The sequence below is a fragment of the Sturnus vulgaris genome, chromosome 1 (assembly GCF_052056855.1).
Source record: "Sturnus vulgaris isolate bStuVul1 chromosome 1, bStuVul1.hap1, whole genome shotgun sequence".
Taxonomy (NCBI): Eukaryota; Metazoa; Chordata; class Aves; order Passeriformes; family Sturnidae; genus Sturnus; species Sturnus vulgaris.
The window spans coordinates 106,243,642-106,267,274 of NC_142243.1; the positions used below are offsets into that span (position 1 = coordinate 106,243,642).

General features: G+C 36.4%; 1 protein-coding gene across 9 annotated transcripts in view; it reads right to left on the reverse strand.

Annotated features, from left to right (window-relative positions):
- The window catches only part of PTPRM (protein tyrosine phosphatase receptor type M), a 439,008-nt gene that overhangs the window by 197,187 nt on the left and 218,188 nt on the right, over nucleotides 1-23,633 (reverse strand). For all 9 annotated transcript variants that reach the window (XM_014871229.2, XM_014871224.2, XM_088173300.1 and 6 more), the window contains exons 8-11: nucleotides 14,715-15,023; nucleotides 11,500-11,609; nucleotides 9,026-9,227; nucleotides 5,204-5,306 (exon numbers count right to left, since the gene is read on the reverse strand). In XM_014871229.2, coding sequence (XP_014726715.1) covers nucleotides 5,204-5,306; nucleotides 9,026-9,227; nucleotides 11,500-11,609; nucleotides 14,715-15,023 — 724 coding nt within the window. The remainder of the gene's footprint in view (nucleotides 1-5,203; nucleotides 5,307-9,025; nucleotides 9,228-11,499; nucleotides 11,610-14,714; nucleotides 15,024-23,633) is intronic.

A 23,633-nucleotide genomic window follows, 5' to 3' on the forward strand; every position in this document is an offset into this window, starting at 1 on the left:
CTAAAAATGCAGATATTGCAATGTCTTTATTGGGATGTGCTGTTGCCATGTTTTTGCCCACACAGAACACTAACATCTCTTCTCGTGCCAATCAGCATTCTCCCATTTCAAAATTCATTTGCTCACATATCCTGAATGTATAATTATACTCACGATGTCTGCCTTCATAATTCATGCACAGTAACTAATGCTGCGCTCTTACTGTGCATCATAGAAACTCAGAGATATCAGGAACTTTGAGAAGTAGATTGCAACTTTGAGGCCCAGCCTGTGGCTACAACTTACTCACAAGAGCAAAAGAAGTGTCTCATGGACTTTTCACAGTAATGGAAAGTATCCTGGAACTTTTATATTCAGAGTGTTTGAAACCCTGCTGCTTCCAAGGATAATCTGCATGTGTTTCCAAACAGCCTGCCTGGCTTACTTGTTTTTTTGATTTCTTGACTGCCAGTGAAACAATTAAATCTGCTGATCTCTTGACCAAGTGAATGATTTTTGTAAAGATAGTACATTTCAAGAATAAAGGCAGGCAGTAGTTTTTCTGGAAGGCTGTCAAACTGGAGAGTCCTGAAAAAGCTCTCTGAGGCTTCAGACGACCTCATTTCTTCACATGGAAGCGGATGGACGTGCTGCATGACCTAACTTATGTGGCACAAGAGTGCCAATGCCTGTTGCCAGCCTACGAGGAAGGGAGTGGACACAGTGACAGAGCAGAGATGAAAGGCAGACAGGCAGAAAGCAGATCCTCATGGCACCAGTGATGCTGAAGGCAAGGGATGAGGCCCTAACACATCCTCCTGCCCTGTAATGTGCATGGCAGGCACGGGAAGGCAACTGTGACCTCTGCTTCACGTGTGGCACGAGGTGGTTCCATGGGGAACTGCTGCATTACGTACCAGTCTTTGCATTTCGAGGGAACCCCTCAGATTAACTCACTCCACCCTTCTACTGTCCGTGGGTAGGAATTAGCTGTCCTCTGTCACTCATTTAGAATTATTACACCCTGAGTGCTGTTGAACCCACATCCAGAATTAAGTACTCCTTGAACTTGGCCTGACAAAGGTTTCTTTACACCATTTCAATTTTCTGTGAATCTGTTCCTCTGCTGGGGACCATGTGCAGATAACCTTCATTTCAGCTGTGACAATGAACCAAGTATTTACATGCCTTTAAAGGTCTGGATAAGCCAATATGAAATGTACATTTCTGTGAAATTTAGGCAATCTTATGTGTCCCTCTGATGAGGTAGTAGAAAGGAGTGCTTATTCTAAAAATAAGTGAAATTTCTATGGTAGTTTCCAGTTGTACTGCAAAATATTTATTATCTTATTATCTTATTATGGGCTTTTGAAGTATAATAATAATGCTACTTCTTCAAGGCAGAGAGATTAAAAGTATGTTTCAAAATTAGGCACTCCAAGTAGAGAGATGTTTGCTTTATTTTCCCAGTAGAGTTCTTATTTATGCAAGTGGAAGAAGTTGGGCACACAGGTGATAAAGGGCATGCATGGAGAGTACACAGATTGCCTTCATTCTAGAAAGCCTAGCTTTCAACTCACATAATTCGAAGTTTATTTGCTTCCTCCGGCATATTTTCTTTAAGATACTTTTAAACTATACTACTTGGCAATTTCTGCAATTCTCTCAGTCTCATCCTGCCTGGGCTTTGCAGCCCCAGATGTTGCTGGACTGATCCCACATACTCAGAGCACTCAGAGCAGGAAGTACTTTGGCATCCCAAATGCCACAGGGATTGCATCTACAGGGATTTGCTAGCTGAGACATTTGGTCATCCTGTTCTTTCATTTCAGACTGGAATAGAGAAGTACCAAATGTCTGTGAGACTAGAAAGGGTGTCTGAATGGGCCATTAACTGGCCTGAAGAGTTTATTGGGGCAAATCCAGCTGAGCTAAACTTTGTAATAATATAGTATGAAAAGCAGATCATGAGGCGGAGAGTAAAGCCTAGATGGTCTTGCCTTTCTTAGCCATTTTGCTCCTTTCTCGAGTCTGCTCCTCACAGAGACTTGCTATCACCAGGTAGTTCCAGTGTTATCTGAGCCAAAATCTTTGGGATGTTTACTATTAAAGCTTTTTGAGGATGTGGCACAGAATAGCAGGAAGAGGGTGGTATGGGGACAACATTTTGCTGCTAATGTAAACAGATAAAAGAAGTGGAAACACTTGACCTTTATCATGGCAAGACTGAACAGAAATAGGTGCAACAAAGAAAACTTCATTCTCCTGCTGAAGCTAAAACCTTGCAAGACAACTTTTTTCAGAGGAGGTCACAAGAATCTTTTATAATGAAATGTGACAAACAATCTAAAGTTCTTTCTAACATAGATAAATGTATAAATAGCACTAAAGGCATGCAGTAACTGAGCATTACAGTTCTCATTCTTGTGTATGAGCCAGATCTTTGCAATAAATTAGCATTCCTTGGTTGAGTATATGGCACTGACCAATTTATACATTTGCAGAAAATTTGGCCCCAGAGTCTTCTAAACTTTAGGCTAACTTGCCCTGGAGAAGTAAAATGTCCAAATGATACTGCCTTGGAAGAGTGAATCCCCCTCAACAGATGTTGAAGAGCCCTCCTAGAAAAAATATTTGCATTTTTATGCTTTTTATGTAAATGATTCAAAACTTTACCAACTCTTAAATTCAAATTTCTGAAAAAAGAGAATATCTGGAATAAGACATATATTACACAATTTCCACAAAGGAATAATCTTAAATTAAATATTTCTTGTTCCATTTAAGCCTTGCAAATTACAATCATTCTAAAAGTCAAAATAGCTTAGCCAGCTGTTAAACAAGTGCATACATTCATCATTACTGAACGCATTACTGCTTTAAACATATATAATTCCAAAATAATCTCCTTGAAACAAAGACAGCAACAGCCATAAAACATGCTGGACCTGAAATGGAGATAAAGCAAGCAGTATTTGTTGTATTAAAAATCTGACAAAATACATTTCAATCATGTCCATTCTTATAAATTCTAAAACAACCTGGAATGTCATTTGGCCTTCATGATTATTGTGTACTTCATCACTGTAAACAGAGCTTTCTAAACATTTCTATAAAGTCTGTTTCTTTGAATCAACATTTAAGCAATCAGCATTGCACCTTCTCTCCTTTGATGTTGTGCTAGTTGTGTGCAGATTCTAATTGGCATAAAATACCAGGATTTTTCTTATTTAAGAAGAGAAAAATAATTTAATCACTGGAAAAAAAGCTGGACTTCAGAATGACCTCAGGTATCAGCTTTGTTGACGTGAATGGCAGAATTTGTGCTCTCCTTTTCCATCTCAGGAACTGAAGAATTTTATGTGTCATGGTTGATGTGTTGATCAATAAAACAACAACAGTCATTTACACTGCAAGTTTAGTGCAGTTTCAAATATCTGCATTAACCAAGTCGGTAGCTGTAGCAGAATCAATAGACAAGGCATCTTGCCTAGAGGTGTGGATAAATGAAGTATGACTAAACTTTTAACACCCAATGAATACAGATTAAGATGATAAAATCCATATGCAGAATGTGTTTTGCAAGCAGTGTGCTTGGGAGTGGAATGTACTATATTAGAAGTATTAAGAAATTCTTACTTTCATTTTCACTCTGCTTCATTCAGCATTTATACTTTAAGTGTGCAGTCAGCCTTCATTCTATTTTAAGACCTGTTGCAAAAAACCTCAGTAAATTTGCTGCTGTATGTTCATCTGTCAGTTCTATAGTTTCATGTCACTTTAAATCTCTCCTCCTATTTCTTTAACCACTCATCCACTTATTTGGCACACTTTTATCTCCTAACGAGCTCCTTTCTATTGTCAGTGAAGTTTCTGATATGTCATTACTGCAATAGGAGCCAATCATCTTTAGCTCATGATGTAGATAAAACGAATGAAACCATTTTTTTATTAATAGCCTAATATGTTCATGTTTAAACAATGACTCCAACTTGTACCATTTTCATCCAATGCTTGAACTCAGAAGGACTACACCAGAGCTTTGTAAGATAAAGTCAGACAAATATCAGAGAATTATATTTCTAATCTAACCTGCTAAATCAGTTTCATTAAATGTGCTCTAATATCTGCTGCTCTTTTTTCTCGGGTGGTTTGGACTTCTGCAATGTGCACCATCTTCTTTTTAAAAAGGTGTCTGAATGAACGACTGGATAGCATTTCCACAATGCAGACTTATGTACATATAATATATATAACCAGTAGTAAAAACTCCTAATTATACGAATTGTATTAATATTCTGAAGAAACCCAGAAAACATTTGTTTTCATTCATGCATATACGAGCATACCATACAAGATACCATTTCCCAGATGAACAGAAATTATCAAAAACTTCAACATCAGCATGAAAATACATGATAGCCACTCAGTATAGACGGAAACTCTTCCTACAGTAATAAAAGAATTAAGAATGATATACACTTAGCCAAAATGAAAAAAACCCTACAGGTGTGAAAAATCTCTCTCATCTTTGTTTTTGTTTATTCAGAGTATTGAGCTCATTACTGGTTCTCATTTGAAATAATCTAACAATTTCTCTGTCTTCCTCACTGAAAATCAGGCATCTTTTATTCCAATAATGAAGAACTTACACAGTATCTGGCAGGAAGATAAACCTCTGAAAACTGGAAATTCATTAATGGATACTATATAACACTGAAGAATCCAAGATACTGGTTTTAAAGGTTGCTTTTTAAAATTATTATTCCTGCTATTGTGGTCAAATAATGGAAATACTTATGAATGTTACAATATATACTGTTTAAATTGGCTAACTTACTAAGAGTTGACTACCTTAAATCTGTGAAGTAAACAAGAAGACTGAATATTAAAGACAGTAGCTCAGCATAAAAAATGTGATATGCCCTTGAACTTGTAACACTGCAGTAAGCAATTACCTTAAAGAAGCCACCCAGACAACAGAACTATGGCTTTGTTCCTTATCTTCAAAGAACAAGCCACTTGCATCTGGATCAAATCCTTTAAACAATACGTGAACACTCAACATCAAAGCACTTTCATTTTCCTCAGTTATTTAATTTAATTAGAGCTAATACAGACATGAATTTAGACACTGATTGCTGTGTAGAAAATCCCCAGAAAATACGTTCAAGAAATCAATCAATTTGGTTTTTAATTTCACGAAAAATTTTTCTCCCAGTACCTGACAGGAGCGCCTCTGCTCTGTGCAGGTTTCAGTAAGACTGTCACAGTGCTGTCAGTTTGATTCAAAGGTGTTTCAAGTTCATACGGTGGCATAGAGGGTGCTAGAATAAGAAAAGAAAAGAGGCAAATAAAATCATTATTCTTGTATTTCTTCTTTCAAGAGCTGTATCTTGATTTGAATATGCAATTTTAAAGGCTTCTTCAAATACTAATACCATACTACAAGTCTAAGATGCTTTCTGTCACAATGCAAGTGTGAGACAACTATTAAGTAACTTCAGGAAAAAAATCCCCAACAAATCCCAAATAAAGAAATAACAGCTCACTCCCAAGTTCAAGACAGGAAACAGATACTAGTGGGAGTAAGTTTGCAGAAACTATTGAGAATCCATCACTTGGAAACAAAAAGTTATCTTAAGAAAAAACATCTGCAAATATGCATGCTGAAGTGACTATTGTTTTTGAAGCTGAGCCCAGCTTTCTCAGTATGACAGCTGTATCAGGATGCACTCTCATAATTTGTTTTTCCTGGAATTTTAACTAGGGCTATAACTGTCCTGGGTCTATTGTCCACCAAGACAAGAGTTTATCTTAGTCTGAAGCTCCACTCAGCACTTTCGAAAACTGTGTCTTCATTAAAGATTTACAGTTGTGATTAAAACAAATGATGCCTCAGTTACTGCTTTTTCTATTGCTACTTTCTTCACTGCTGTCATCTACTCACATTTGTATCATTACATCGGAGGGAAAGCTACTCAGTTAACTAGTTATTTGACAGGCTGCGGTATCCTTATTGTTCACTTGTTAATGGTGATGCACAATTAACAGATTTAAAGGCTAGAGAAGCATAAAATGGTCATTGCAATGGTCTCTGCTGACTGCAGGAATAATGCAGGGCAATTAACTTCCCTAAACTAATTCCTGCTTGAAAGGGAAACCACATTTGGTGGGGAAGAAGACCTTTTTTTTAGAAGATTCTTCCAAAGATTCATTTAGTTCTTCTCAATTCACTCAGTTTCATCTTACTGGATACTTTGTGTGTACCATACCAATAGAATTATTATGCTCCACATACAGATAGTATCAATCTCTATCAAATTATTTTCAAGTATATTTTCCAATAATTTTCACTTTTCCAGTAGTATCTGCATCTATCTGAAAGGTAAATGAATTTCTCTCTTTACCCATAGCACCCTACATATCCAAGTAAGGATCGCACTAAGAATTGCACTGTACTCCACAATTCCCCAGTCTGCTGTGAAAACATTAAAATCTTCACTGCTTTGCATTGCTATTCACCAGTTTTGAAATGTTACACAAATAAAATAATTAATCTTCAAAAACCTCCTTATATGCTGAGAGGGTTTTATTCTGTTTACAATCCTTGACATAAGGTACAAACATTGAGACTAATAATTTTAAGTAATTTGGGTACCACTTAAGTCATACTATCACACACTACTTTAAAGGTTCAGGCATACTTTGCAGTTTTGATTATCCAGAACTTGTTCATATAATGCCCCATTCTCAACCTGATCATCCTGATAAAAAGAATGGACAGGAATTGTATCTACAAAAAGCTGTATGAACTCTGAACATATTTTGAGCAATCTGTTATTTTTTGTCCTTGTTCTCCTGCCCTGCCCACATCTCAGCCAATCTTTTTGATTTTCCTAATTTATGACTCCTAAGACCCTATTTGCTCTCTTTACTAATTTTAATGTCCCTACAAAGACCAAAACTATGTTCCTGTCCCAGATACGAGTTGTGGTTCTCCCAGTCATAACCTTTAGCCCTGGCTACATTTCTTTTCTCCATTTTTCCTTGTCTACATTAGGACTCTTCCTCCTCCACACTGCCTTAATGTAAAGAAGAATTATTAATAAACAGAGGAAACAGGAAATATTCATGTAATTGTGAAATAGAACACAGCAACTATTTCCAGTACATAAAAGTACTATTCAAAACATTAGACAGGAAATTTAGAGGTTTATAGTCAGAAGAAAATGCAGTCCAGAATTAGATAGAGTAAAATGCAAAAATTGGTCAAATTGCACTTAATCTGTTCTAAAAAACAGTGGAACTTTTCATCCAGAAATGTTCAGAAGTTCTGTTTCACATCTTGTCCAAATGGAGAGCACTGGCCACATGAAAGAGCCTCAAAGCTTTCCACTGATCCAATGAGATCACAGCCAACAGCACTGCAAAGAGGGTTCTATACTCAACAGCTAAAATGCCAGTCAGGACTTCTCAATTATATCAAAAAATACAGAAATACAGACTTTTTTTGCTTTTTCTGTTTTAAATTAATCAGAGATTGGTTTTAACTACCTATGGACAAGGCATAAACACTTCTTGTTAGTACAGTAACAAAGAGAAAGCAATGAGAGCGTGGAGTGCAGACAAGACAGTTTGCAGAACCTCACCATATGGAGATTTTGGAGATTTGCCTCACCTTTAAGCATTCCTGCAATGCCTGCTCCCACTAGGGAATTTTTTTTTAATGACATACCATTTTAGAAAACAACGATTTAAGATCCGTTACTATTCCCAAATGTCCAGATTCTCATCCATACTCAGTAGTCTCCATTCCTCATTCTAGTAAGGGATAGTCTCATCATCCTAACTCATACAAGGTTTTGCTGTGTCAGAAATTGATTTTTGACAGAGAAAATTTCTGATCAGTATAGGAAAGGGATGAAAAACAAACTCCATCTTTACTGATCAGTGTTAATTTTGTTTAATGTTCCATACAGTGTTAATTGTCTAACGTGAAAATGAACAACATTTTAGTTTCTCTACAAAGAGCTGCGTTGGCAGTAACTTCCACCTTGCATTAACCGTCCTCTTCTATAACAAGATAGGAAAAATCATTCAATTTCTGATAAACACTTGTCAGTTTTTTTTCATTCCAGTGAGGCCAGAAAATGAGGAATGAGGGAGGTAATACACAGAATGAGAGTAAAAGAAAAAGAAGATTTTGTACCCAAATGCTTTCTGGAAAGCCCAGTTGACCAAAAATAGGTAAGGCAATTTTCTATAAATATTATCAAGGGGCCAGTTTATTATTGAACTGCCAGTTTAATTCTGAAGCAGACTGTAGAGAAGTGAAGAATAAAGGGATTTCAACTGTAACTTTGCAAAACATTTTGCCATGAATTACATAAGCATTTTGGAGGATGCAGTAATATTCCATCCCCTCAAAGAAGTGTCCATCTGCCTCAAGAGAAATTTTGGTCAAGGATCTGCAGAAATGGCAGTCATGCTGCTGTTCTCTGAAATCCTAGTCCTGATGTTCTTATCTAATACATTTTCATATCCACTTCAGTCCCCATAACTGTTAGAACACAGGCAGCCTGGCAGCTAACTACAGTTTCTAAGTGAGCTCTAGAAGTACAGCATCTCTGCTCTACTCCCGATTGCTCATGGCTCATTAAAGAGATTTTCCAGCACTGTTACTGTTCTAATTTAGAATCATGTCAAGGCTGACTAAGCTCTGAATGAAACCCTCATCTTCAGGTCCAAAAAAACCCTATGCTAAATGTTGCAACTGCAGCTGGCACTGGCTGCAAACACATAATTCACAGGGGTTTCTTGAGTGATATGTTACAGTTGTGAACAGGAATTTCAAAATACTAGCTAATATTTAAGCACTTGGAATAAGCACTTCAGATATGGTAATGTATGTCACTTTGACATCTTTGGGGATGAACGTGTTCTTCCCTTTTTAATTTGCTTCTAGTTAAATTCTAAAGAAGTAAGCAACAAAAAAATTACCCAACTCATTATCATACAGAAATAATACTCTTTGATGAAGTACCTGATATTTTAGTTGTGAACTGATTTGTTATTGGAGGTCCGAAGCCTTTAGCTGTGCTGGCTCTGATGGTAAAAGAGTAGGTAGTGCCAGGATACAGTCCAAAAAAGAGATAGTGTGTTTCATTTCCTAGCTTTGAGACTCGTCCACTTTGATTGGATAAATCTATTTCTGGGTCAAAGGAACTGACTGCTTTGTAGGTGATCTGCAAAAGAATAAGAAAGAAGTTATAAACTGCCTTGAGCAGATGGACAGAGATTGCATCTTTATCCAGTAAACCCTTCTGATGTATGCGCTGTCAGACATTTTATGATAAGCTATCTTACTCTCTTATACTCTTCAAATCCTGAATCCCACGAAGGGGCACAGGAACTGAGTTGTAACTCGTATGAGTTATTACTTTTATAGATACAGAGACTTAGAGGCAGCTAGATTAAAACTCTAAAGAATGAGTTCAAGATTACATTAATTCCTTCAAGATGCTGGCTTTAACAGTGTCATATTTTGAATTAATGTTGGTTTTGATCAGCACCAGTAACAAAACCAAAACAAACAGGTTAAAACTGAGAAGTGACCCAGATGGGGTGCAGCTCCCCAGTTCCAGCTGACTTTACCATAATTACACTTTTTCCCTGAATAAGGTTATCTGTAAAAGATGATAAGGGCAGCTTAAGGCAAATTTTTCAGAAATTGGGTAAAGCTTCTATTTTAGTCTGAAGCTTAGCTATTACAATTGCTAATTTGGATTTTTTCAGGTTATTATACTGCACCTAGGTCAGATTCTCATTTGGAGGGAAGAAAAGATAAATGCTAAGTAATATATGCAGAGTGTATATTGTATCCTCAGTTCCTTCCTTGATTCAAACAGTATTTTTAGTTTTCATTAGAAATGTAAGTTCACAGTAAAACTTGATCCAGACTTCTTCTATTAATTACTGATTTCTATGCACTGTAATGAGAATTTAAAAATATGAAAGCCATTAAAAATTATAAAAGTAAAAATGATACACCCCTCCTTTTTGCTTTTAAACTTTCATTTTCATGTGAATAACTCCAAACCCCTTATTATATAAAGTGATAATTGACATTCTTTTTGCAATACTTATTCAGTATAATTTTAATTAAGAGGACCCATAATACAGTACATAGACACATCCAAGTGTCGATGTTACACACCTTAAACACTTGCAATTTCCTAAAACCTCTGACCTAATGAAAATTGATTTTTACATAAGCCATCTAATATAATATCAATGAAATGCTGAAAATTAGTAATAAAAACTTTCATATTATTCAGATAAACGCCGACCTTATTACAGTATATACAGGCATATCCTCTACAAATCCTCATCCATAAACTGAACTCAAAGTACCTTCCAAAAGCACAGAACTAACCCTTCTAATTCTAACAGATGACAGAAAATTAAACCACCAACACTCTGAACTTTTATCAGTAAAGAAATTCAGGTAACATATTGCTCCCTATCTCAATACAGCTGATAGAGTTATGTGTGTGTATACATTTAAGGATGAACTGCCCGGATCCAATGGGTGAACTCCTCTGCAATGCAATTAGACATGCAGGCATGTTCCTAACTAGAAACGTGTGTTTCTATGTACATAAAATGTTTCTATCCACCACCATGTGTTTCTATGTACATAAATCTAGCAACAGTAACAACATTAACACTTAACTAAAACATTCTGATTTCTGAATACAGGCAACTGTCTTGGTAGCTGGAAAGTTGTTAGCTTCATAAAAAATCAATTCATACTTTTTCATAACATTTTATTCTCTCACAATAAAATAGTTTTCAAAACAGTATCAATAGGTTACCATTCAATTTAACTTTTCTTTTACACTGTATCTCATTTAGGTGGGTTTTTTTAAACAAAGCATTTCAATACCAGTTTTGTAGTAAGGTCAGGTAAGAAGCTTAACAGCGATTACTGTCTGACAGCTTAATCTGTGCAGTCTTTTGTCAATTTTTTCTAAGAGGTATTCAAGCAGAGCTTCCACATGAGAAAAAGCAGTGATTTTTAGACATCTAACAACATACAATTTTGTTGAATTTGCATTTTAAAAAAGCTAGATTTTTAAAATTATGCCTGCTTGTTTCTATTACAATAGGCTTCCTATAATGATGCCTATCTAAATGTGACATTGACGGTAACCACTCTTATGTCTCTTATTTTTTAAGGAATTTGCTAAGATCTGTCTGCCAATCTTTTAAATATTTGATCTAAAGTACTGCATAGAATGCTATATCACGGTTATAGATAGAGCAGGTTTCATAAAGTTGGTAACTCAAGGACATGCTGGGTAATTCACTCCTATGTTACATTTACTTTAAAAGGGCTACTGTTTTTAAAATGAAGTTAATTTTACATAAACTGTAAAAACACATTAATTTTTTAACAATTTTGCACTTTGGAAAATCAAAACTAGACATAAAATGTGGCAAATTTCTAGATACCTCATACAAAGTAATCACACCATATGTTTGCGCTGGCTCTCTCCACTGAAGAAAAATCTTCTCTTCAAAGGTACTCCCTTGAATGGATTCAAGTGGCACAGCACTCGGGACTAACAGATAAAAAAAAAAAGAAGAGGGTTTAAGAAAAATCTCAGAAGGACATTGCTTAAATATTTGTACTGCTGAGGCATAAAAACCATCCCACTATAATTTCCCCAAAGACTGAAGCAAAGGCCAGGGTAGCTCAGGAGGAGAACGATTTATTTAACAAGACAGTGCCATTATGCGTTGCCTTCAGTGTAAGAATGAATTAGTGAGCATCACACATTTCCTGTAAACCTCTACAGATAATTAAAAAAAAGGACAAATCAGCTTTTAATAAGGAACTAGGTGATATCTCAAATAGGAATTTTTGCAAGTAAAATCTACTTGTGATACCTACTTATCAACAGTGTTACTTCCCAAAGTGGAAAACATATTAAACATTCATATATTAAAATGGACAAGCAATGAAATAACAAGGTATAGTTTCAGAAGACAGACAGAAAAGTTATCTTGGAAAGATGAGCCACATACTGCATTGAACAGCAACTCTCACTGACAGCAGGCCTGAAAACCTAAAACAGGATGGACATAAGAAAAGTGTGAACAGTCAAAGTAAAAATCTGACATTACTAATTTTTGTTAAAGTCTCTTAATGTGGGAGAAAGACCTGTGAAGAGTCAGGGATGTCACAGGTTCTCATGAAAGGTATGCAAACTGCTCTCAGTTATCTACTTGTGTTTCCCATTTTTCTGCAACCATTGCCTTATTCTCAAGACAATGCAATTTTCAGGAGACGTGTAAACAGCACATAGACATGTATCTGTTATTTTATTTTGTAACAACACTGGCAAATTAATGTAAAAAAAAATCCTGAAAAATGCACACAGGAATGTTGTAAAGCAATAGTTAGCACTTTTACACAAACTCCATGTGAAAATCCAATAGAAAGAATACACATAACATTTTCTACTTGCCACATAAAGAAGGTCACTTGCTGCAGTGGTTTAAATAACTTCTCAGAGAAGTTATTTCTGCCTTCCTGAGATTTACTCAAATGGTTAAGGAATAGAAAAATCTGTAAGCAAGACATTTAGTGACTCCTTCCTGTGGGCACTCCTGGTATGGAACCTCCTGCAAATTTCTGCTACACAACTTCCTACTGTTCCATGCTGTTGCTGGGGGAGTTTATAAGGTTTAAGGCTTTTTGATCACCTCTCTATAGCTCTCCAGAGAGCTCCTTGCTCTACCAAGTGGAAGCTCCAAGGACACAGCTTCTGAACGGGCCTACCAGTCCTGTGTGCACCAGTAAAATGATATCTTTAGGGCAACCTTAATTCTGGGCACTAAACCTCATTTCCAAGTAGGAGAGAACTGGCAAAACTCATTTGGAACCATGGGATTAATGGTTTACGTGTAAAGGAAGAGGAATTGAATATAGTGTAAATAAGCTGGAAGTAGAGCAAAGCACTGTGGTAACCTTTCAAATTCTCTAAAGGTCAAAAACTTCGAGCAGTTGTGCCATACAAGGGGGGGTTCAAACACTGGCAGAGGTCACCTAGAGATGTACTCCAACTCATCTGTACAGGGCCTTGAGCAGTATGCTATCACTTGATCATCTCTGAGCAGAAGGTTGGGCTATATGAGCTGTGGCAACCAACAAGATTGTGTGATTTGAAAAATTATGATGATTATTTGGGTCAATATACTCTGCTGTTTTACATTCAGACTTACATACCTCATGGAATGTGTACAGGACACTAAAAAGCTGCAATTTCTTTCAGACACTGACACTGGTTTTTAATAGGCCCTGAAATAACATGAAGTTTCAGAGGGACAGGAACAAGAAATTTTAGCTAAACACATAAACATCCCAAACAAAAATAAGCTTTTTAGCGTTATCCTACAATCGGACCAAATTCAATTTAGAGCATGACAGCACAATTAATTCTAATTAAACATTTCTTTTTGTTAGCTATGCTTTGCTGAATATGTTGCATTAGTAACTATATATTCATAAATTGTTTAATTTATTCCCTCATATATTTTGATTAGAAATTGGTGCTACATAAAATCAATACAGCGAGTATTAAATAATTTAATAGGTTTAAATGACAGACTTCAAGTATTTATTATGAAAGGAGTCATCACTACTGAAGTTTTTACTACAAATATTTCGATCATGTGTTAAGGAAATCTATCATTGATCTGGAAGAATATACAAATCTATTCCTGTTCAGATTTCAACAATAAAAATGGAAGAAGGACAGATCTGTTATATAAAGTAATGCCAAGCCAATTGACAAGGTTCCTTTGTACTGTATGCATTTAAAGGAAACAAAACCAAGGTCAAAAATCTAAGGTACACTTGCAAGGGGCTATATATGAGCATAGAGTATTCTGGAAAGGTGAAACTGATTCCTGGAGCATGACTAATTCAACAAAGAAGTCACATTTTGGTATTGTAGTTAACAGACCTTCAGTAAACTCTCTGCATGTGTAATCAAAATAATACCACAGAAGACTTGGGAGGATGGTATAAGCTTTTCATGCAATATTATTAGAGTATTGCAGACACATAACCAATTCTGCTGTCTCTGCCTCAAAAAGGCATTAGCTAAGTACATTAATTATTATTTATTTATTACTCATCCAAATAGAATAAGTTTAAAAAAAAGAGATCTGAAAACCCCTTATGAGATGAAAATTATTAAAAGGAAGGGAATATCTGCATATTTCAATGCCTGTATATGGAATATAGTGCCTGAATTAGGAACTAACAATGTCTAGTGGTTAGAAAGCCAAAGACAGAGAAACTGAAACTTGCAAATCAAGAACAAATATTTAGTGCAGAGCACATCACTCAGTGGAGGAGTTTTTATGAGGATACTGCTGGCAATCACATGAAATTTCTTCAAACTGATACTGGAACTTTAGAGAGGCAGAACATAGTTCAAGCAGAAATTACAAGTTAAATGATGAAATGATTAATGTATCATGGGATGTTATAGTTTGTCTGAAAGATCACTCTAAAAATGGAGCTTTGCTCTGTTAAAATTGGTGAGGTTGGTGGAAAATCTGTTAATGATTTTAGTGAAAGCAGAACATGCATTTACACAGAAAATTTATACTATCAGGTCTTGTACCATCACTATGTAAGTACAAAAACTCACCATCCTCATCAGTTTGCACTACAAGTTCCTGGCTTTCTTTCCGTCCTTCTGGATTCATCAGTACTAATTTGATGCTGACATTTGTGTATGGTGATAGGTTGGTAATCGTGTGCTGGGGATGTGAACTCTCTGTGTCCCAGCTGACTTCCTCTCTCACTTGCTCCTGTCCTCCAGCCTGGTAGCGGTAATGGACCGTGAGGTTGTAGCGATGGCAACGTGTGACATTATATCCAAATGGCTCCCAGCAAATTGTGATCTGTCTGGATTTGATCTCCACAACCTCCAGTCTTCGTGGCCCACGCATCGGATCTGCAAAATTACCAACATAATTCTGGTGTGATTACTTCTTCATATTATAATAGTGACGTGAGAAGTTGTACAATATGACAGATAAACAGAAACAGAAATCCATTCCTTTAGAGAATCACAGTATAATAGAAGCATAGTCTCTGAAAAAGTGGGGGAAAATGGAGAAAAGAGTGAGAAGTGGCTGCTGAAAAATGAAGAGCAAACAAAACACTAAAAAGTTCTTACGGTTCAGCTCCAATTGCATGATACTGCTGAAATGACACTTCTTTACCTATCTCTTGCTTGCAAAAAGTAAACATGTCCAACTTGTTTTGCACAAGTTATTTGTATTTTAGAGCAAAACCTGCACAAAATGAGTTTCTAAAGAGAAAATGTAATTTCAGAGTAAACTTGCAAATACATGTTTATTTTCTTGCAGGACTGTTCATACAAAGGCTATATGGTTCTTCAGCTATTTCTTATTCATTTGTTTTTAAGTGAGACTGAATGCAATTATTCAATCTCTATTTGTTCAGGACGTTCACTTAATATTCCAATTTCTTTAAAACAGACCATAGGGTTTTTTTTCCACGAAAACATTAGCTGTTAATAGTGCAAATACCTCCGTTTGTTTAAGTGGATTAGCAAAGATACAAAATAAACAAGATAGTCTCCTTAATCTGCTTTTCTAGAGATCTCCCAGTTGAAAAGGAGTCATCAATCAAAACTACCAAAATCTATACACAAGGATCAAAGAATGTGGCTGATAAATTTTCTTCAATCCTACTGGTCATAGCAAGTGAGATAGAAAAGTGAATTAATATTTCCACGATATTACAGCAGAACCACTGAGCTGACACCCCCCCACATTTTCAAAACACTGTCATTAACAAAGCTATTATACATATTTACAATAATCTGGGTTTTCTCATTTCTGAGTCCTCCAAAAGATTAAAGACAATGTCAGGTTTTATCCACTGCTTCACTAGTTAAACACTTAGAAGACTTTTAATGAGTTAGAAGACTCTTATTCGTAAACAAATTAATATGCATCTTCCTCCTTTTATGTTTATTAATCAACATGTCTTCACTAGGAATGTTCTAAACAATTTACACAGGATTTCATCTTTTTACTTTTTAACATAATCCCTGCATGCTTGAAATATTTGTTCAAAGACGTTATTCATCTTAACTCCTTGAAGAAAAGGTGTTAAGAAATTGCTTGTTCTAATATCTACAAAGCAAGGTACTTTTTTCCCCTTTTAAATCATCCAGCTGCTTTTCAAATATTTTAAAATTAATTTTCACTGTCGAACAATGTTGATAACCAGTACAGAATATTTGGCAATTGGTGAAAAAATGGAAAAAACAAACCAAATTCTAATCCTGGTCTCCTTTCTAGTGACTTGACTGAGAGGTAAAAATGTCCCCATTAAGGATAAATTGCTGTTGAGCCATCTATCTCCTTCCATGCTCAGGCATCCCAGATAAAAATTCTGGTATCTGGGGCCTTTGCCACATTTCTATTGCTACAACAATCAAAATTAATATGAAGTAAACCTCAAAGACTGGCATATGGAGTCAATAACTTCCTAAACATTTACTTCTGTGTAGTTCAGACATAAACTTAACGGGAAATTAGTTTTCCTGTTTTGTTTTTTTAATTTCATTTCAGCTTCTAAGAATTTCTTGTTTTAGGTGAGATGATGAATAGCAAAGGACATTTGAGAGGTATTGTGTAACTGTAATTGCATCTGAATGGGCTAAATAGAAATAGAAAACCAACAAAACTGAGGTGACCCTGACATACAACATGAAACAACTGAACAAAGCTCCTGGCTGCAAGAATATGGAACAGCCTGCTCAGCTTCGCAGTGGGCACGTCAGAAAATTCCCAAGGGAGCTGAGAAATCATTTTATTAGAGACATAAACCTAATTCATAGCATTTTAAAAGAGAAATTGAGTGGCTGTACAAAATATCTGGAACAAAACCTATCCAAGATTTCTGCCCAGGAGGAAGGTATTCTTATGTAATGTTACCTTAATAAAAAGTACACGTTAGCCCTCTAGTTAGATCTGTGAGAATGACAGATACATTTTCACTTCCAACAAAAGAGACAAGGAAAAAAAGAGTTTAGATTGTAAAAGACAAAGACAATACAGATTCCCTTGATACTCACAGGACAAAGCTCATCAGACAAGGCCAGTATCCTGGTTGATTTGGATTCTGACTTTATTCTGTAACCCACAGCACCAGATAGGTACACAGCTCCTATCTATTTTTCCTACCATTCATCCAGAGATTATGCCACTAATAGGGCCCTAATGAACCCTGTCATTTATGAGTATTTTAACGGCACTACTTTTAACAAAAAAAGAAGGCTAAGGTTAACAATGGAATTCAGGATTTAAAAAGCCATGTGGCTTGAAATAGCCCTGAAAAATAGCAGTTTCCATTTGATCAATTTAGGAACTAAACTGAACTTCTCTGGAGGTATCACTGTAGGCGACAGAGGAAATATTTCACAGAGTAGAATCACAGAATCATCAAGGTTGGAAAAGATCTTTAACTTCACCAACTCCACCTGTCAACACAGCACTGTCACTGTAACCCCTAAACCACATCACCCAGAGCTAGATCCAGATGCCTCTTGAGCATCTCTAGGATTGTCACTCTCAACACCTCTCTGGGCAACCTATTCCAATGCCTGACCACCTTAACTGTAAAAAAAAAAAATTCTAATTATCTATCTATCTATCTATCTATCTATCTATCTATCTATCTATCTATCTATCTTTAATGTAATATGATTCTGAGAGCACAGTAAATCACTTCCAATACACTGGACGGCTTATGCTCTTCATCAGGAAGGATGCAGGATACTTGGGGAAAGGTAACTGTTAAAGCAGCACTAAAAGAATGTCAGCTAATGACTGATTTAAAAGGGAAAGCTGAATTAATTACTACGGCATGATGACTTCATTTAGTTGATTTTATTTTCTGCAGGATTTATCACTTTCCCATGGTGAGTTCCCAACTTTAAGTGAAGAAGTAGGCATCCTTGAGAGATGCTGCTGCTGTGCTCAAGAGACTTGCACTAAGGATCCCTGCGAAGTGGAAGGCGGTCACTCCAGCAATGGCCTGTTGTTGTTATCTTGCACCAGGTAAGGTAAGTGATAACTACACAGAGAAGTGTCATTTCACAGTGCTGATCACAGCTGAAATCACACCTTTTAGAGCAGAAGAATAAGGAGTTCAACACACCATACTGACTGAATTATACACAACATATGTACTTCATAGCACGAGTGCTATTTGCTGAGGCTTTGCCTCCTCCTCACTCGTAAATGCCCACCTGCAGAGGTTACACAGCCAGATCTCTCCACACACTGCATTTTTCTAAGTGAACCGAGCCTCTGTTGCTCCTCAGTACTCCAGCTATTTTCTTATGCCTTACTGGTACAAATCATGAAGCAAATGGGGAAAATGAGGCCACCCAATTTGTAAGAGAAGAGGTTTTCCTCCCAGAGGAGCACACTGCCTGTCAAGCCTGAAGCTTAGCCAGGTAGTTCTTTACCCATTCCCCTGCTGGTGCCTGCAGCATTTTTCATACTGCTCTCCTTCTGCCAGGTTCAGCAGGGAATCAGGCAGTGAATTCTGACAGTTGCAGCTCTGACCTAAGGGACCAGCAAGCCTGGTTCTAGCCCCTGGCACTTTAGCATCCCATTTAATGGGTGATCTTGGCTTATTCTCTGCTCCACTCTGTTTTCCTGAGAGTATGGAGCACAGACTGACAGACAGGATCAATTTCCATTCCAGCTGCAATTCACAGCTCATTTGTCTGGAACTTCACTCTTCACCTTTTACCACAAGTACAATGCTTTTTCAGAAACTCAATTTCAGAATCACAGAGACATTTAGGTGTATTTTTAGCATCCCGTCATTGATCATCAAAACTTGGGTTTAGGATGAAAACTCAGGACTGGAAGTTTTGTCTTTTCATCACAGCCTGCACAGACCTACTGAGTTAAGAACAAGAAAGGAATAGCATTGTGATTTTCTGCCATGCCATGGTACTCCAGTAGCTGCAGACACCTGGTATGTGTTAAGATACTATTTGAAAGTCAACTAACATTAGGAATTAAGAATTTATTTCTTGTCAAGGCAAACTATTAGTGGAGTTCAGCTATGCAACAACTCTCAGGACTGAAATTTCAGATCAGGCTCTATTGCCCTTCCACATGAAGTACGGGATAGACAGAACAGGAAAATAAACAAATATATAATGAGAACTGAATATCTAAGATATTAACCACAAAACAGATAAGAAATTAACTACAAACAAAAAAAATTACACAAAAATTGTAATCGCTATTTAATGATAATTAAAAATAAAGGCATCACAGATTGCCTAAGCAGTCTTGTTCAAATCACTTAACATCTTTTCTCATCAATTCCCTCTGAGTAAAGTGGAAGCCACAGTACTGTAGCATCAGTATCTGGCCGTGTCACACAGAATTTCATGAACGCCTGCAAGGAACTTGCAGTGATGGAGACCACCTACACGGGAACAGAAAGCTTGGCTTGTGAGCCATCTGCAATCAAAGTGAAAACATTTGGTTTGTTTCTAGGAAACAAATTTGCATTTGTATACATCGACAGCCAATGCCAAACACAAATATAGGTAAAATAATTTACTTGTTTGGCTTATCCTCAATTGATTTGAAATCAAATCTACACATGACTACTAGCAATTGGAGGTTGTTTGCAAACTTGGTAAGACAGTTTTGTAAAAGATCACATTCAACTGTGATGGTGTGATTTTTACACTGTAATTATTCCTCATCTGAGTTCTTCAACAACAGATTGAAGTTGAAAAAGAGTTCTTCCTTGCTCCAAATGACACATGATACATTTGATCTGGTAACAGATCAGGGTTTTTCAAATTGCAGACTGCCAAAAACTGCAGAATGCAGTTGAGGAAAGAAACAATAATCAAGATTTTGAGTGGTGCAATTTCACAATTTTTTAACATATTTTTATTTCAGCCATATTTCTTAATACAAAGAACTGCTTTGTAGCTAGGATTAGAGGAAGAAAAGTAACACTTAAACCACATGATTTTTCATACTGTCCATTATTTGGGTTATAAAAGAAAGTATTCAAACAAAGAGAGGGCAAACAAAGAAAGAAAGGGACAAATGACTCATGAACAGAATCAAAATCCTAATATGATGATGGTGGTGTGATTGTACTGCTTAGTCTCACTATTTTAAAATGAAAACAAAGACTAAGCTGTGAGTGTGCACAAAACTGCTGAAGATCCAGAAACAACCTTCGAGTTAAGAGCGGCACATTGGAGGTTGGTCATTTTACTCATCTAAGAGCACAGGATGTTCAGGAAACAACCAAAAATGTTAAAAAGCAGCAAAGAATAATTGTAAATTTGTGAAACGCTGGTGTCACATACAAAATATCTCTACTTCCTGTCATGGAGCAGCCATGGAAATTGATAACAACAGTTACTAAGGTTATTCAGGTAAACACAAAAGACCCAGAAGATACCCAGCATCTCTTGGAAAGATTCCAAATTATTGTGTTTAAAATTCTTAGCAATATTTCATATTAGTAACTAGTAAAACTTCCAAAAGAATATGTTTTACTTCTGCAAAACCAGATACTTCCCACAGAAAAGCAGCACTTCTATTAGTCTTCTAAATGTACTCCCTGACACTTTAAAAAATGTTGGGATGCAAGACCTGCAGAGTTCCAGCGCTAATGAAAGAAAGAACAATGAGACAGCAAAACTGAAATGGTAGTCACCTGCAATGCCACAGAGGAAGGAATGATGAGGTTTAAATTAATTTTTCTTCCACAGTCACAATGCCAGTGAAAGAAGACGAACAGAAGGATGTACATACTCTAAAGTCAGCATACTAGCTTTGAGCAGTATCCTGTGGGGATCCTTCTGCACCCTTCATTATTGCAGACTTAGGAGCACTGAGGAGCAGGAATAATCCTGCTGCACACATTTCCCTCAGCACCTTTACTATCATGATCAGCATTCACAGTGCCATAATGGAGAGAGAGAAGGTGTCAACAGGACCAGACTGAAGTAAAAACGAAAAATCTCAGCGCACTCTCTCCACAGATATTTTTCTTTCTCAGGACTAAACTACTTCCCATCATCTGAGAACTGGAAGATTCACATTTAGAGCATGTGCTCATTCTCAGCATCTATTTCCTGGTTAAGATGCCAACAGTCTACCAGTTGAAAGAGAAAAGCCAGCATCTCCCAAAGCATCTCCCAAACTGCTGTGCTGCCAAGAGATTACAGGTAATACCATTCCTTCTTCAGTGTGGAACCAGATCCAAGACCATGCTTCCACTGATCTTATATACTTTCAGTATTGTGTAGGCAAACCTTATGTATCTATATCAGATACGACAAAAGCATGTCCTCCTAGTTTATAGCCAAAGAAACAAAATCAGAAGAAATTGAATTACCTGCTGAAGGCTGCAATTCATCAGTAAAGGCCATGGAATCCTACTTCTCAGCCTCATTTCTAACCCATTAGAGCACAGCACTGAAATGTGCTTCTTTCCTCCGTACTTTGTAGCCAAAAGAGATTAGTTCCAAGATGTGGGAGCTCAGAAAACAATAAAATACACACAGCTCACAGCAACAAAGTGAATAGGCCAAGTTCTCATAATAAGCCAGCTTGAATCCTAAATCACTTCAAAAAATCAAATGTGAGATATAGTGGAGATCTACTTTTTCCAGGAAGGGTCCTAAATACTAGTATCACATCAACACTAAGACCGTTTTTTAAGCTAAGATATAGGAATTTTTGGGAGAGAACCATAATATCCGGAGAACCATAGAAGACTCGTGGAGAGCAAATCCTAATAAGCATCTAAGCCATCAGCTCACTGCTTACAAAAAGTAAGTGTAGCTGTTGCTTGAAACCAGATCAGGCATTTGATTTAAGCTTTTAGTAATATAATATCACAAGCACTTGACATAGAAACATGAATCAGTGATAAAATCATGCACGAGAAGTTTCCTTAACTTTTTATCTCTTCTCCAATTCATGGCTACACATATTCCATGAGGCCTACCCTATGTCTTCAGGCTGACATTCACAGCTGCAAAATATATTGGTCTAATTATCAATAACACCCGTTTAATCATCCATTACATCCTTTTAAAGGTAATAACATTTTTAAGTGTTGGTTTCTATACAGTATTTTTTTTCATGAGAGGGCTGATATGAATGTTTCACTTTATAGTAAAATTTAAATTTGAACCCATGTAAATTGAGTCTAATATTTTTTTATTTTGTCATTTTATAGGTATACTCTGAATGGTAAATCATTTAAATTCTAACACATTTAAATAAGGAATAAAAGAAAAACATCATTTGATATATTTTTGTCAAATTACCTACATTACATGATTACTCCTCCACAATCAAAATCAGATTTTAAGTATGAATGATATAAACAAGATTACATTCCAAATCTGCAACACAGATTTTAGTTGCTTGTTTAAAATGACATACCTAGCTATTCAGTAATCACTTTATAATAACCCCTTTCATTTCTAAATCTTCTTAGCCATCAGCCACTAGTGAAGAAAATGCTGGCAGTTGGTTTTACAACTACACATTAGTTTTACATTTCATGACAAGGTAATTCTACAGAGTTTGAAAGATAGACAAGCATGTGTTCTAAAGGTATTCCTTCCTTTGCATGAAGAAAGCACACATCTAGCTGAGAAATGAAAAATAAAGAGTGCAGACATATACTTTCCACTTCACACATATGGCAGTAACAATTTATCCCAACTTCACCCCAAGAATTGCCATGAATATGTAAATCAAGAAGAATTAAAAGGTGGTGACATAACTGTCGGAAGAATTACCACAGTTAGGTGGCAAATAAAGTGCCTATTTCTGGTAGAAGCTACCTTTGGTAGATCTGCCTTTAAGAGATGCTGAATCAGAATGATCTTTGAGGAAAACTGAAGTCAAATGAGCCAGGATGCATATACTGTCCCTATCAACTCAATCTATCACAGGCATTTAAATTTAACCCTATGACTGAGTGTTATAGTTTTGATTTGCCAAATTAAATATACTCATTTTCTGTTGTGAGACAGAACCAGGAGCAAAAGTAAGGCAGGCCTAAAACTTTAAAAGGATATAAAAAATGTTATTAACTGCATAAAGAAAGGGAAAAAAACCAAATTCAGAATAAGATCTTCAGACCACTCCCTCCTCCCCTCTCTCAACCTTCATAAAAACAAAACAAACATACAAAAAACTACTTCAGTCAGTTCCCAACTTAAATACTCCTTTCAGTTCACTTCATAGAGAGAAGTTTCCTCTTGTCAGGCCATAGGGACTTCTCCACAAGGAGGGAAAAAACCAGTTTTCTTGTGGCTTCACTTTCATGATTCGCATCCACCCGAGAAAAAATTTGCACGTCGGGAAGCTCCTCCCATCTTCACAGATTTCCCAAAGCTGTGCTTATGGGCCACGTTAAACTCATGGGATATTTACTTTTAAGAATGAACTGTTCCAAAACAAAAATTCTCTTCATCTCTCTTTCCCTCTGCTCATGC